The sequence below is a fragment of the Delphinapterus leucas genome, chromosome 5, assembly GCF_059928025.1.
Source record: "Delphinapterus leucas isolate spDelLeu-1000000601 "Yukka" chromosome 5, BTC_Dleu_Yukka2, whole genome shotgun sequence".
In the NCBI taxonomy this organism is placed as follows: Eukaryota; Metazoa; Chordata; class Mammalia; order Artiodactyla; family Monodontidae; genus Delphinapterus; species Delphinapterus leucas.
In genome coordinates this window covers 29511435-29526643 of record NC_143133.1, presented here as the reverse complement: position 1 = coordinate 29526643, position 15209 = coordinate 29511435, and the positions used below count along the sequence as shown (strand labels likewise).

Genomic DNA, 15209 nt, shown 5'->3' with positions numbered 1-15209 from the left:
TCCACCTCTAAAATGGGCATCATAATAGTATCAGTCTCATAGAGTTGCTGTTAAGTCTTAAATGATAACTTCTATGAAGTACCTAGCATAGTGCCTGGCATATACAAAGCTCTCTAATTTTTTATATTTATGATTGTACTGCTACTATTAGAGATGGCTTGGATGTATACATCTTAGCTACTCATAAACATGGAAGTCATTATTGTGATTTCTATCATCTTGAGCTTTTCATTCAGAGGCAATAGGTTTGGGCAGATAACAGATCTTTCAACAGCCAACTTTGCATCTGGAATCTCCTCCAAACGTCATCTACCACACTCTAGGCTAAAGAATTCAATCTCACTTAGACAAGATTATCTAAGAGTTTAGTTATTTAACCTAACAAGTTAATCAAGTTTATCTTCCTTGTCCTTCTGTCCTTCCAACCCATTACTTTTCTGTCTCTCTTTTTTCTTCTTATGCTTTTGAGCTCCAGTACTGCTTTGACTAATTTATGTTTCCTTTTCTCTTTCATCCAGCATCAACTGAACTGATTTAGGGTGACCTGGCCATGTTTTACTAATCCACCAATTCAACAAATATTTACTCACTACCTAAGTGGTCCTTGAATTTATGTATCACTCTGTGCACGGAACTCCAGGACCTGACTTTGGCAAAAGGCAGAATCTGAATGTTTACATAAGATGAGGAAAAAGAATGAAAAGAAAACACAGCTACCTAAAAAATAGCTGAGATGCAAAAAGCCCTTTGGTTAGGAGAGAGAGACTGTGCACACAACAGGAAGAAGCCACAGACTCAGTGGCAAAGGGTGAGATTTTCCACCACAAGCACACCTCTTCCCAAACGCTCTCTCCTCGAAAGCTGCTGACAGAGCTTTGGCAAAGGATCATCCTCCCACTGGCTGATAAGCAAAGCCCTGTTTTATATTTAACTCACTCCAGTAGGAGGGGTGGAGTGGGGGATGCGTTATTTGTAAGAGGAGCCGTGACAATATTCTCGTCAGTCCTCTTCCTCCAGCTCAGCTCCTCTTCTGGAGTCCTTACTCCACCCCCTTGATTCCACATTCATCCTTGAGTGTCTAGTGGGAGCGTGAAGGGAGAAGAAAAGATTCAAGCAGCCAGAGAGAGAGAGGTGTGGGAAAGGCGAAAGCAGGCTGCCAAACCAGGGAATTCCTTCCAATTGAAAAAGGAAGACTGCTGACGTTAGTTAGTTAAATTTAACGACCTTTTATGTGTAACATTTGACTTTGGAAACAAAAATGATCTTGGAGGAGGGAGAAGGCTCTAAGAGATACTGCATTAAAAGGAAACATGTGGCCATTATCTGTGCGGTGGTGGTGGGTGTCGGATTAATAGTAGGACTTTCCGTGGGCTTGACCAGATCGTGTGACTCTACCGACGGAGGACAGGGCACAACCCAGGCTCCTTCCCACAGGCCTCCCACTTCGAGGCCTCCCACTTCGAGGCCTCCCACTTTGAGCCCTCCACAGGACCAGGGGGTCTGCCCTGCCAGTGAAGATGAAAGTGGAGGCTGGAAAGATTTCAGGCTGCCGGACTTCATCAACCCAGTGCACTACGACCTGGAGGTGAAGCCCCTGTTGGAGGAGGACACGTACACGGGCAGCGTGAACATCTCCATCAACGTGAGCTCACCCACCCGGAACCTGTGGCTACACCTCCGGGAGACGAGGATCACCCAGCTCCCGGTGCTGAGGAAGCCCTCTGGGGAGCAGGTGAAAGTCAGGCGGTGCTTCGAATACAAAAAGCAGGAGTATGTGGTAGTGGAGACAGAAGCAGAGCTTGCACCCAACGGTGGCAAGGGTCTCTACCAGTTGACCATGGAGTTCGCCGGCTGGCTGAACGGCTCGCTCGTGGGGTTTTATAGAACAACATACGTGGAGAAAGGACAAATCAAGTAAAATTTTTTTTTTTTTTGCTTTATTTCTCCAAAGCTATATATTTGCTTTCCATTTCTTCTCCTTCCCTTTCACTTTCCACCTTTCAATTATATTGATGGTCTGATCTTTGTCTAAACTTGGTTTCATTTCTGCCTGTTCATCTGGGAAGCAAAAATTCTTGCCCATTTATATTTTCAAAGCCTATCACAAAATTTGAAAGTATTGAATGAGCTGCATGGAGTCTAAAAAATCAGTGTAAGTCCTTTATTTCATCAGGAAAAATCATAATATACTGCATTCTATCCTTAATATTTACATGAACTACCTCAAACTTTAAAAATACATGTGTCTGGTAAATTTCACTGGTGATATTCTTGGGCTATGTGGCAATGATTTTAAAGTGAACTTTTAAAATTATATCACACTAAATTTAAGTGAAAATCAGTAAATATCAATTATAATTTTGTCTGTTTTATTGGAGAAGAAACATTGAGAGTATGTAAAATTCACGCAATTGTTTTTGTGTTTTCATTTAGGAAGGAGGGTAGAACTATGTCTTTTTAATCTCATATGGCCAGAACCATGTTTTACAGATAAGCTTTCAATAAATACTCATTGAGTCCATACATTAGTGGTAGCACACGGATAACTCTTCAGGCTTATTATCTATCACGCAGTATGCAATGGTTATGCTAAGCCTTAAGCAATTAAGAACATAAATATATCCCCCCGACACAGCCCTCCTAGTATACATGTATATATACTTGCATTCCCTGAGTCTAGCCAAATGGTTACTTGCCTTGTCGCTCAATCAGAGGCTATTACTAGAGCTTTGTCAAAGGCATAAACTCTCTCAATGAACTCAAAAAACCTTCACTCTGTGGGTGTGGTCCTTGCATCAGAGAGGAAGGCTACACCTGAGGTAACACTGAACTTGAAACTGCTTTGACCTTTGCCTACTTAGATTCTGAACAAGTAAATGATTAAGAAACCTTATATCACTGTTCAGAGTGAGACTGAGGCCAGCCCTCTGAATATTCCTTTCCTATGTTGTTTTAAGCATTTTATAGAGCAAAGCAAATCTTTTGGTCAGAATTCTTCCTATTGTTTGTCACAGAGACCCAGGGATTAAAATAAAATATTATACATTCTTATCTCACTGTGTAATACAGCAATAAACTGAGTAGAAATGATAGTCTGAAAAAATATTTGGAGCGATCATGTTCATATAGATACTGTATCTTAATATTACTTGCAAAAAACAAGCTTCTTTATTGTTTACATATTCTTTCTGTTTATAAAAATTACAAATGTTGAAAGCATAGAAAATTATAAAAAGGAAAAAAAGAACCTATAAATAATTTCACCACCCAGTGGTTAGCCCTGTTAAAACACTAATGTATATTCTAAATTTTTTTAGGTAATCAAAATTGTAATTATGTCTACATATCTCTCTGTCCATATACCTTTTAACTGAATATACTGTAAGCATTTCCCTTTGTTAAATATTTTCAAGAATCTGATTTTAAAGACTGTGCAATATTTCACTGCATGAATGCAGTTATTTTTTTAAAACCAATTCCCTAATGTTGGACATTCAAGTAGCTTCCAGTGTTTTATTACTATAAACAAGTCAGAAAGAACATAGTTGTAAGTACCTCTGTAAGTGTGTATCTGTTTATTTTCTCATGTTAGGATATAGTCCGAAAAATAGAATTGCTGGGTCAAAGGGTACAAATATGTCAAGAAACATGTAACATTTATTTTGTTTAATTATTTCATAAATAAGACACATTCACTACAGAAAACTTGAGAAACAGAAAATTGTAAGAAAAACAATCCATCTATAAGTCCATCACTCAAGCATAGTCATTGTTAGCAGTTAGGCAGACATTCTTCTAGTTATTTTTTCTGGATACAGATAAACATGGCATTCTTATGCTGCATATAGTATTGTGTAACATGTTTTTACAATGTATCAACACTTTAACATATAATTTGGTATTCTTCCACAAATGACTTAATGGATATATGATAGCCCATTGTACCAATAAAATGTAATTCATTCAACTTTCCCATTAGATTTGGGCACTTAAATTGCTTCTACTTTTTTACCTATAAACACCTATAAAATGTAATGAACAGCCTTATAAAAAACTATGAATAGTATTTTCTAATATTTCTATAGGAAATTTCTTAGGAAATTGGCTCAAACTACACATGTACGAGTGCATGCATGTGTGTGTATATATACACACATCTACACATATATAACACATGTGCATGCACATATGTATATGTGTGTATCTCCAAACTGACTTTCAAAAATATGTCCCAAATTACACTTCCACAAACAATGAATGAAAGAACTGATTTCTCTGAGCCTTACTAACGATAAGATGATGTTTTTAAGTGTTTGCAATTTGGTAAAGGAATAATACTCTAAAGAATATCTACTTTCAAGAGATTCTAAAAATCTGTTAGTGTAAAGTGAAAACAAGTCAAAACTTTTAAATGATTATTGCTGAGTTTAAAACTGCTTTTTGGGTTGTGAAAACAACAGAAATTGCATCTGGGTAAAGCCATCAAAATACTTTATAAAATTCTATACACTACAGGAAGGCCAAAAAATATGGAACACAGTTCCACTAATAAGTTTCTGTTATATATTTTATAAGTACAAAAAATTACTATATGCTAAAATATATATTATTCATTCTAACTCTTTGGATTATTTTACTGTATGAGTTAGTTTTATGATAAGATATATATTTGAGAGATGACATTCTGAAACTTAGCTGTCTTAGTTGCTAAAATACTCAGAAATACTAAGTGACGCAAGGTTGGGGAGGAAGGCTGGTGCTCAATTAGGCTCCCATGGAGGACTGGTGTCACCAGGTTTGTCTGTTTTCAGTGGTAGCAGATGAGGCTCTCACATTACACAGGATGCAGCCAGTTTTGCACTGCACACATGGTTTTGGAATGGTTCTGGAACATAATAACCTCATTTAGGCTCAATGGAATACTTTTTGTTTTTCTTATTCTGAAATATTTCAAGCATATGAGAAAAGTGCATTGTTTTCTTTCAAGCCTGTGAATAACATTTTGACAGTGCAGGCCTCTTTAGTGGGTCTCATCTACAGAGTGCAGAGGAGGGCCACAAGCGTGAGTTCAGGGGGAAGAGCACCGTCCTTTCAGATTATAGAGTGAACTTTGTAATATTTGATGCTCATGCAATTTCAAATGCCATCAGAGTAATATATTTTATGTATACCATCAAGATTATACTTTCCAACCCTTCTGCCTTATTGTAAAATTAACTCCAGGATTGAGTTACCCATATCCCATACCATATGCAGTATGGGATATGACCGTCGCAACCACAATGCAAATAAACATTAGTGCACTCAATAGTAGCCAAAATTACTTGATTTCTGTAAATACAACCGACACTTGAACTTCACGGAGAAGAGACAACTATCTGAGCTTCTTTCCCTCAAAATTCAGAGGCAAATGGAGACTAGGAGAAGGTAGAGCAAGTTTAGAGTTCCCTAGCCATAATAACCGTATCATCTCACCGGGGAGACAGCTATAGCGAGGCTCAGGAGAAGAAAGTTTGGGAAACTTAACAGCCACTTTTCCTACTCTCTGGTCTGTTCCTTCGGGTCTGAGGAAAACCACTTCGAAGGATTGGAACCTTTGGAATGTTTTCCTGCCCACACCACCAAACCACTTCAACACTCCTTCTCAATAGTTATGTAGGATTTCCAGTTGTTCTCAGAGTTCCCCTCTACTCACATCTCCGAAGTATATAACAATATTCTCTCCTCTCCAAGGTTCAGCATTTCCTTCTCTGCATTTGGACTGCTCTTACACAGCATTTCCTAATTATCTGTTCCAGAGAGTTCTAGTTGCATGGGATATTAATAGATATTGTCAGAAAAATGCAAGGGAGGGATTCTGTGGCCAAATTTCTTTGGGAAATAATACTAAACACAAAATTATGTTAAAGTTTTTTAAACTTTAAAGTTTTTTTAAAATGGTGGGACTTTTCAGAGACTTTTATATGATAATGTTCATTATGAACCTCTAGAAGCTGCCATAGTATGTAGTTTCCCAACTGCATTAGACTGTGGAATCTTCTGTGGGTCCCTGAGAGTAGGGTCCCTGTGTCTCTTGTTCACTACCTAGCACACAGAGAGAACTTAATGATTATTAAATGAATATATAGAAATTTTCATATAGGCTCTCACACTAGTGTCCTCTGGAACATGCTGGGACATGCTGCATCGCCACAGCCCCTTTCCCATAGAGGAATCCAATTTCCACCAATGACAGCTCCACCTTCCCACTCAGTCAGGATGGAAAACTTCCCGTGGTTCCTTTTCTCCCCGTCTTGTCAAAGGCAAGAGAAGTCAGTAGAATCTTTTTTTGACTTAGGAATGTAGTCTTCATACTTTAAGGACTGAGAACCATTGGAACTGACAGGAATTGCAAGAATTTAAAAGAGGGACACATGGTTTCCGGTTTGGGTTTTCTGGGTTTTTACAGCATTGCTGGGATTGAAGTTGAATTTTGATGTAATGGTGGGATTTCAATAGGCAGAGGCAAGCAAGAAGGTAAAAAGCAGGCAAACAGGAAAGGCATTAGGTCTAAAAAGCATAGTCGGGAGAAGAAATAAGTTTGTAGGAGAGGTTTATATGAAGAGGCTAGCTAGAGATAACTCTGGAAAACCCACAGGAAAAAAAAAAGTAAGGATAATTAATGACAGGCATTATGCAGGAAAAGTTAACCAATGACTATCTACATGGGGAGGAAAGAACTAAATCTGTACATGAGTATATGAGAGAAACTCAGTTATCCAGGAAAGAGAAGATGATGAGGATCAGGTAGGACAGTGATTTCAGGACAGACAGAAGAGAACATAATGGAGAAAATAGCTTGCAGGTAACGCAGTCAGGATTTGAAGACTGACTGGCTGTGGGGAAGAGATGAGTTATAGATCTAGGATGCTCCAGATATCTGATCTGACAGCCCACACCTTTCACTGATATTGAAAATAGAAGAATCAGGTTTAGAAGGGAAGGTCATGAGTTCGGTGGCAGATGTGTTGAATGCCTATCAGACATCTAGGAAGAGATGTCTAGTAGGCATTTGGATAATTAAATCTGAAGCACAAGGTTAGGGCTTGTGATAAAGATTTAGCAGTTAAGTGGAAACAGAGCAGAAATCATTGAGAAGGTCATAATTAAGTGTGTGTGTGTGTGTGTGCACGTGTGTGTGCATTATATCCTTACGCACAGATATGTATACTTATTTGTAGTTTTGATCTTGAAATTTTAATTGTATGTCAGTTTATTCATTATATTGATATGTCGAGCTATCAGTATGCCCATTATCAACCAGGAACAGCTTCAGCAGGGGTGTCTTGTTTACTTGTTGCAGGATGCATAGTAATTTCCTTTATTTTGGAAGCAAGGAAACAACAAGAAATTTTACTTGACCTTGAGTATCCTCTGCATAGAAAAAAAGCATTTGGAAAATAAATTTAAATAATTAATTGGTTCAAACCACCATAAAAATAGGTTGGAGGGGCTTCCCTCGTGGCGCAGTGGTTGAGAGTCCGCCTGCCGATGCAGAGGACACGGGTTCGTGCCCCGGTCCGGGAAGATCCCACATGCCGCGGAGCGGCTGGGCCCGTGAGCCATGGCCGCTGAGCCTGCGCGTTCGGAGCCTGTGCTCCGCAACGGGAGAAGCCACAGCAGTGAGAGGCCCGGGTACCGCAAAAAAAATTGGTTGGAGTTTGAATAATCTAGATGGGTTGTCTTGCACTGATCAGCTCCTCTACTGAATTCTGGAACCCTTTACTAGTCTGCAAAGATACTTCATTGTGGCTGCCTCGTCTGCATCAGAAGTCTTTCATTTAAGTTTTTCACTCAGACCTTGCTGTTTATTTTTCTGGCTCAAGATATTAAACTGCTGAACGTAGCCTGAGAGTCTTCATTGGAAACAGTATGCCAGATGATTTATGAGGTAATCAAGTAGTTGGTTTTTTTGAAGTTGATTCAGAGTGAACGGTTGGTGCTTGCAATCATTACTTCCTCTCTCTTCAGCGTTCTCTAAGGTCAGCTTGATCTGATGCACTCAGAGAAGTCAGAGGAATGCCTTCCCTTTTGTAAATTAACAAGCTACACAGAATTATACTTTTAATGTGCTGGGTCTAGTAAGTGACTTACAACACAGAGAGGCCCCTATGTAAAAATGGTTTACCTCAGCACATTTGCCTGGCATTATAATTATTTAGGACATACCCAAGAGTTACTCCTGAACATACTGTGAGATTAGCCAGGCCTTTTCCATTAATTTGCAAATCAATTCATCTAACTTTAAAAAGAAGTTTTAATCACTGAATAAAACTTCCCCAAAGAAGTTGTGATCTAAAATGGTTTTGTATTGCTATCTCATATACGTTGTTTTCAAATCTGCATATATTTAGAAAACTTTAGTAACTCTGGATGGAATTTAGCATATACAAATAGGGCCTTTTTAAATAATTGAAGTATAGTTGATTTATGATATTAGTTTCAATATTTTTATAGATTATACTCCATTTAAAGTTACTATAAAATATTAGCTATATTCCCTGTGCTGTACAATATATCCTTGTAGCTTATTTATTTTATACATAGTAGTTTGTACCTCTTAATCCCCTACCACATCTTGCCCCTCCCCCCTTCCCTATCCCCACTGGTAACCACTAGTTTGTTCTCTATATCTGTGAGTCTATTTCTGTTTTGTTATATTTGTTTATTTTTTAGATTCCACATATAAGTGATAACACACAATATTTGTCTTTCTCTGTCTGACTTATTTCATTAAGCATAATACCCTTCAGGTCTATGCATATTATTGCAAATGGCAGACTTTCATTCTTTTTTATGGCTGAGTAATATCCATTGTATACATAGATACTACATCCTCTTTATCCATTCATTTGTTGATGGACACTTAGGTTGCTTCCATATCTTGTCTATGAACATTGGAGTGCATGTATCTTTTCAAATTAGTGTTTTCATTTTTTTTCCAGATAGATACCCAGGACTGGAATTGCTGGATTATATGGTAGTCCAATTTTTAGTTTTATGAGGAACCTCCATACCGTTTTCCATAGTGACTGTACCAATCTGCATTCCCACCAACAGTGTACCAGGGTTCCCTTTTCTCCACATCCTTACTAACATTTATTATTTGTGTTTTTTGATAAAAGCCATTCTGACAGGTGTGAGGTGATACCTCACTGCTTTGATTTACATTTCTCTGTTGAGCATATTTCTGTGTGCCTGTTCTCCATCTGTATGTCTTCTTTGGAAAATTGTCTATTCAGGTCTTCCGCCATTTTTATTCAGGTTGTTCATTTTTTGGGTATTGAGTTGTATAAGCTGTTTATATATTATGGATATTAACCCCTTACTGGTCATATCATTTGCTAATCTTTTCTCCCATTTCATAGGCTGTCTTTTTGTTTTGTTGATGATTCCCTTTGCTGTGCAAAAGCTTTTAAGTTTAATTAGATCCCATTTGTTTATTTTTTATTTTGTTTCCTTTGCCTTAGAAGACAGATCTAAAACTATATTGCTACAATTTATGTGAGTGTTCTGCCTATGTTTTCTTCTAGGGGTTTTATGATTTCTGGTCTTACATTTAGGTCTTTAATTTATTTTGAGTTGATTTTTGTATATGGTGTGAGAAAATGTTCTAATTTCATTCTTTTACATGTAGTTGTCCAGGTTACTGAGCACCATTTATTAAAGAAACTGTCTTTTCCCCATTGTATATTCTTGCCTCCTTTGTCACAGATTAATTGACTATAAGTGCATGTGTTTATTTCTGGGCTCTCTGTTCTGTTCTACTGATCTACGTGTCTGATTTTGTGCCAGTATCACACTGTTTTGGTTACTGTAGCTTTGTAGTCTGAAGTCTGAAGCCAGAGAGTGATATCTCCAGCTTTGTTCTCTTTTCTCAAGATTGCTTTGGAAAATTGGGGTCTTTTGTGGTTCCATATGAATTTCAGGATTATTTGTTCCAGTTCTGTGAAAAATGTCACGACTATTTTGATAGGGATTGCATTAAATCTGTAGATTGCTTTGGGTAGTGTGGACATTTTAACAGTATCAATTCTTCTAATCCATGAACCTAGGATATCTTTCCATTTCTTTGCATCACCTTCAATTTCCTTCATCAATGTCTTACACTTTTCAGAGTATAGGTTTCTCACCTCCTTGGTTAAGTTTATTCCTAGGCATTTTATTCTTTTTGATATGATTTTAAACAGGATTATTTTCTTGCTTTCTCTTTCTTTTGGTTCATTATTAGTGTATAGACAAAGCAACAGATTTCTGTATACTAATCTTGTATCTTGAAAGTTTACTGACTTCATTTATTAGTTCTAATAGTTTTTTAGTGGAGACTTTAGGGTTTTCTATATATAGTACCACGCAAATAGTGACAATTTTACTTCTTTCTTTCCTATTTGGATGCCTTTTGTTTTTTCTTCTTGTATGATTGCTGTGGCTAGGATCTCCAATACTATGTAAATAATTGACAAGAATGGGCATCCTTGTCTTGTTCCTGATTTTAGAGGAAAAGCTTTCAGCTTTCCACCACTGAGTATGATGTTAGCTGTGGGTTTGTCATGTATGGGCTTTATTATGTTGAGATATGTTCCCTTTATACCAACTTCAGTGAGAGTTTTTATCATGAGTGGATGTTGAATTCTGTTAAATTTTCCTACAGCTATTGAGATAATCATGTGATTTTTATGTTTCCTGTTGTTAATGTGGTGTATCACATTGATTGATTTGTGGATCTTGAACCATCACTGCATCCCTGGAATAAATCCTACTTGATCATGGTGTCTGATCCATTTTATATATTGTTGAATTCAGTTTGCTGATATTTCATTGAGGATTTTTATATCTATATTCATCAGAGATATTGGCTTGTAATTTTCTTTTTTTGTAGTATTTTTGCCTACTTTCAGTATCAGAGTAACGGTGGCCTCATGGAGTGAATTTGGAAGTGTTCCCTCCTCTTCAATTTTTTTAGAATAGTTTGAGAAGGATAGATATTAGCTCTTCTCTATATGTTTGATAGAATTCCCCTGTGACGCTCTCTGGTCCTGGACTTTTGTTTGCTAGGAGTTTTTTTTAGATTGGTCTGTTCAGATTGTCTATTTCTTCCTGATGCAGTCTTGGAAGATCTTATGTCTCTAGAAATTTATCCATTTCTTCTAGGTTGTCTACGTTATTGCTTTATTGCTGTTCATAATATTCTCTTATTTTTTTAAATCTCTGTTATATTGGTTGTAATTTCTCCTCTTTCATTTCTTATTTTGTTAATTTGGGTCCTCTCTCTTCTTTCTTGGTGAGCCTGGCTAAACACTTATAAAGTTTATCTTTCAAAAAAAACCAGCTCTTGGTTTTACTGATCTTTTCTATTTTTTTTCAGCGTCTATTTATTTCCTTTCTGATCTTTATTATTTCCTTCTTTCTGCTGACTTTGGGCTCTGTTTGTTCTTCTTTTTCTAAGTCTTTTAGTTGGTAGGTTAGGTTGTTTATGTGAAACTTTTCTTGTTTCTTGAGGTAAGCCTGTGTTGCTATAAATTTCTCTCTTAAAACTGCTTTTGAGGCATCCCATAGATTTTGCATAGTTATGTTTTTATTTCCATTTGTCTCAAGGTATTTTCTAATTTCCTCTTTGATTTCTTGATTGACCCATTGGTGGGTTTTTTTGTTTTTTTTTTTTTGCGGTACGCGGGCCTCTCACTGCTGTGGCCTCTCCCGTTGCAGAGCACAGGCTCCGGATGCGCAGGCTCAGCAGCCATGGCTCACAGGCCTAGCCGCTCCGCGACATATGGGATCTTCCTGGACCGGGGCACGAACCCGTGTCCCTGCATCGGCAGGCGGCCTCTCAACCACTGTGCCACCAGGGAAGCCCGACCCATTGGTTTTTTAGTAGCATGTTGTTTAGTCTCCACCTGTTTGTGTTTTTCCTATTTTTCTTCCTGTAAATGATTTCTACTTTCATACCATTGTAGTCAGAAAAAATGCTTGATATAATTTCTATCCTCTTAAATTTGTTGAGACTTGTTTTGTGGCCTAGCATACAATCTATCCTGGAGAATGTTGCATGGGCTCTTGAAAAGAATGTGTATTCTGCTGTTTTCGGATGGAATGTCCTGTAGATACATATTAAGTCCAACTGGTCTAATGTATCATTTAAGACCACTGATTTCTTAATGGTTTTCTATCTGATGATTCTATCTGGATGACTGTCCATTGATGTAAGTGGTGTGATCAAGTCCCCTACTATTATTGTATTATTGTCAATCTCTCCCTTGTCTGTTAATCACACTCATATTCCCAAATTAGTTATCTGGCTTATTTCTGAGGTATGACTAAATTGAAACATTCTTGCAGAGAGTGACTTTTCCTCTTCCTTTGCCTGGGGAAGAAATCAGAATCCAGAGGAATTCAAAAGAAAAAAGCAGCTGACTAAACATGGGGTTGGAGCCTGGTGGATCTTCTTATACATCCTTAGTACACTGGGGAAGTGTACAGGCTTCTTTATATTCTGATGCATTTGCAATTCACTACAGTCTACATGTGTTAGAAACTTCAATTGATTAGTTAAACTGTTATCACAAAAACTTATCAGTAATACTGAAGAATAAATTCTTGGCTGGGACTTTTTCGGTAACTTTATTTTGAAATAATTTCAAACTTAACAGAACAGTTACAAGAACAATACAAGAAACTCCTAGGCACACTACCAATTGTTTACATTTTGTCCTATTTCCTCTCTCCCCAGCAACCCCATGTCTCTGTCTCTCTCTAGACCTTTAGAGTATATTGAAACATTGTCTCCCTTTACCTCTTCACATTCAGTATATATTTCTTAAGTACAGGGACATTTTCTAACATAACCACAGTACAGTTATGAGAATCAGAACATTTAACATTGATATGATAATCATCTAATCCACAGTCATAATCAAATTTCATCAATTAACCCAGTATTTTTTTCCCAGTCCAGTATCCAGTTTGGATTCATGCAATGCATTTAATGTCATGCCTTTTTAGACTCCTTTAAACTGGAACAGTCCCTTGCCTTTCTTTGTCTTTCACAACCCTGATATTTTTGAAGAGCACAGGCCAGTTATTTTGAGAATATCCCTCAGTTTTAGTTTGTCTGATTTTCCTCATGATTTAAAAATGCAAGTCAAGCATTTTTGTCAGGAATTTCAGAGAAGTGATACTTAGTCCCTCTCACGAAGTCACATCAGGAGACACGTTATGTTGATCCGTACAATTATTAGTGATCTTTGATTACTTGTTTAAGGCGGTATCCAACAGTTTTCTTCATTGTAAAGTTATAATTTTTTTATTTGTAAGTAATTTTCAGAGAAAGTGTTTGAAACTATTCAGATATCCCTTTCCTCAACAAACTTTCATCCACTTTGTTTTGGCATCCACTGATGATTTTCTAAATCCATCATTCCTCCTAAAATTATTAGTAGGCAATCTACTGTAAAGAAGAGCTTTCCTTTGCCCCACTTATTTATTTATTCATATGTTTTATCATGGATTCTTATTTTAATCAATAGTTTATAATTCCATTACTTATTTTGATGTTCCCCCAGATCTGGCCAGGGGTAGTCCCCTCCAGCTGACTTTTATGTCCTTTTGACTTATTCTTATGATTCTTTGAAAACTTCCTTACTTTTTGGCAAAGCAAGATGTTCCAGGATCATTTTGGACCTTTCTGATCCAGCACTGGAATCAGCCATTTTTATGAAGAGTTCTGGTTCCTTTTATTGGAGAGTGGTAATGGGAACTAGTTGTGCTCATTGCTACAAGCTTGTCATTTCTTCTAGTCCTGTTCAGCAGACAAAACTAGGAAATACATGTCTCTGTGTATTTTTATATCCATTTACATATATAGATACATGTGTATGTGAAAAATCATTGAGTATACACTGAACCTGCAGTTACAGTTCAATACCAAGGTCTAGTCTTCCTTTTTTACAAATTTATAACTCTCTTCCCCAGCTGTGAGAAACCTGCCTTCTGTTATCCTCATTTTTTTTTCATTCACTCAAGCTTGGGATACAGAAGAGATTGTTTCTGAACTGTTAACTCATGCCACTGCAACAATCCAAATCTAAACCTATTTACTGGAGCTCAATATTGATTTACAGTTATTTTTAGGTAAAATTTATATACATTAAATGCACAAATCTAATGGGAACAATTCAATGAATTTTGACAAATGCACACATCTTTGTTAACCACACCCATAAAAAGGTATAGCTTTTTTTTTTAACATCTTAATTGGAGTATAATTGCTTTACAATGGTGTGTTAGTTTCTGCTTTATAACAAAATGAATCAGCTATACATAAGGTATAGATTTTTTCAGTCATCCCAGAAAGTTGTCCCCCTCAGTCAACAGTGTCCTAAAAGACCTTTTCCAGTTTTATTTTTTACAGATTAGTTTTTTTGGCTGAGTTTTTAACAACTAATTTTTGTATCCAGAGGGGTTTTAAAAGAAATTCAAAAATATTTTAATTTCTTGTAGTTGGATGTTGACCTATGACATATTATTTTTTATATAAGTTAATGTATATAATGCATCCTTGAACCCAAATGAAATGAAGACACTTACCATGGCCTCTGCTGACCCCTTAGTCCCTCCAGTTCACTGTACTTCAGCTACACTGGACATCTTTCAGGTCTCAACCACATTAAATTCTTTTCCACTTTAGAGACTGTGCACTTGCTGTTCCCTCTGTTAAGGAAACACATTTTCCCTAATCTTCACCTGTCTGGGTTTTTCTCATCATTCGGATCTCAGCAAACCATCACCTACTCCAAGAGACTGTCCCTGACTACTCTACCTAATATTGCTCACCACTTTTCCTGAGTCATTTTCTGTCACTTCCCCTGTTTCATTTTCTATATAGCTCTTAACACTCTCCTTATTTATCTATTTATTTACTTATTCTTTGTTATTCCCTCAGAACCTAGAATAATGCCTGGTAGATGTATGTGTGTGTGTGTGTGTGTGTGTGTGTGTGTGTGTGTGTGTAGGAAGGGGTTCAATTAATATTTATTGGATCAATGAACAATGTAACAATTTGTTATTCTTTATGAAATATGTTCCTTAGTCTCTGAGAATTCTGAAGGATGAAATATTTTCCTTACACAAATTATTAATGAATATAAGTCAACATTTCTTTCCTTTTACACTTT

General features: G+C 36.9%; 1 protein-coding gene across 1 annotated transcript in view; it reads left to right on the top strand.

Moving 5' to 3' along the window:
• The first annotated feature begins 463 nt into the window (after positions 1–463).
• The window catches only part of ENPEP (glutamyl aminopeptidase), a 104417-nt gene continuing 89671 nt past the window's right edge, over positions 464–15209 (top strand). The window contains exon 1 of the mRNA XM_022596307.2: positions 464–1914. Within this exon, the coding sequence (XP_022452015.1) occupies positions 1259–1914 (656 nt within the window). The 5' untranslated portion in view covers positions 464–1258. The remainder of the gene's footprint in view (positions 1915–15209) is intronic.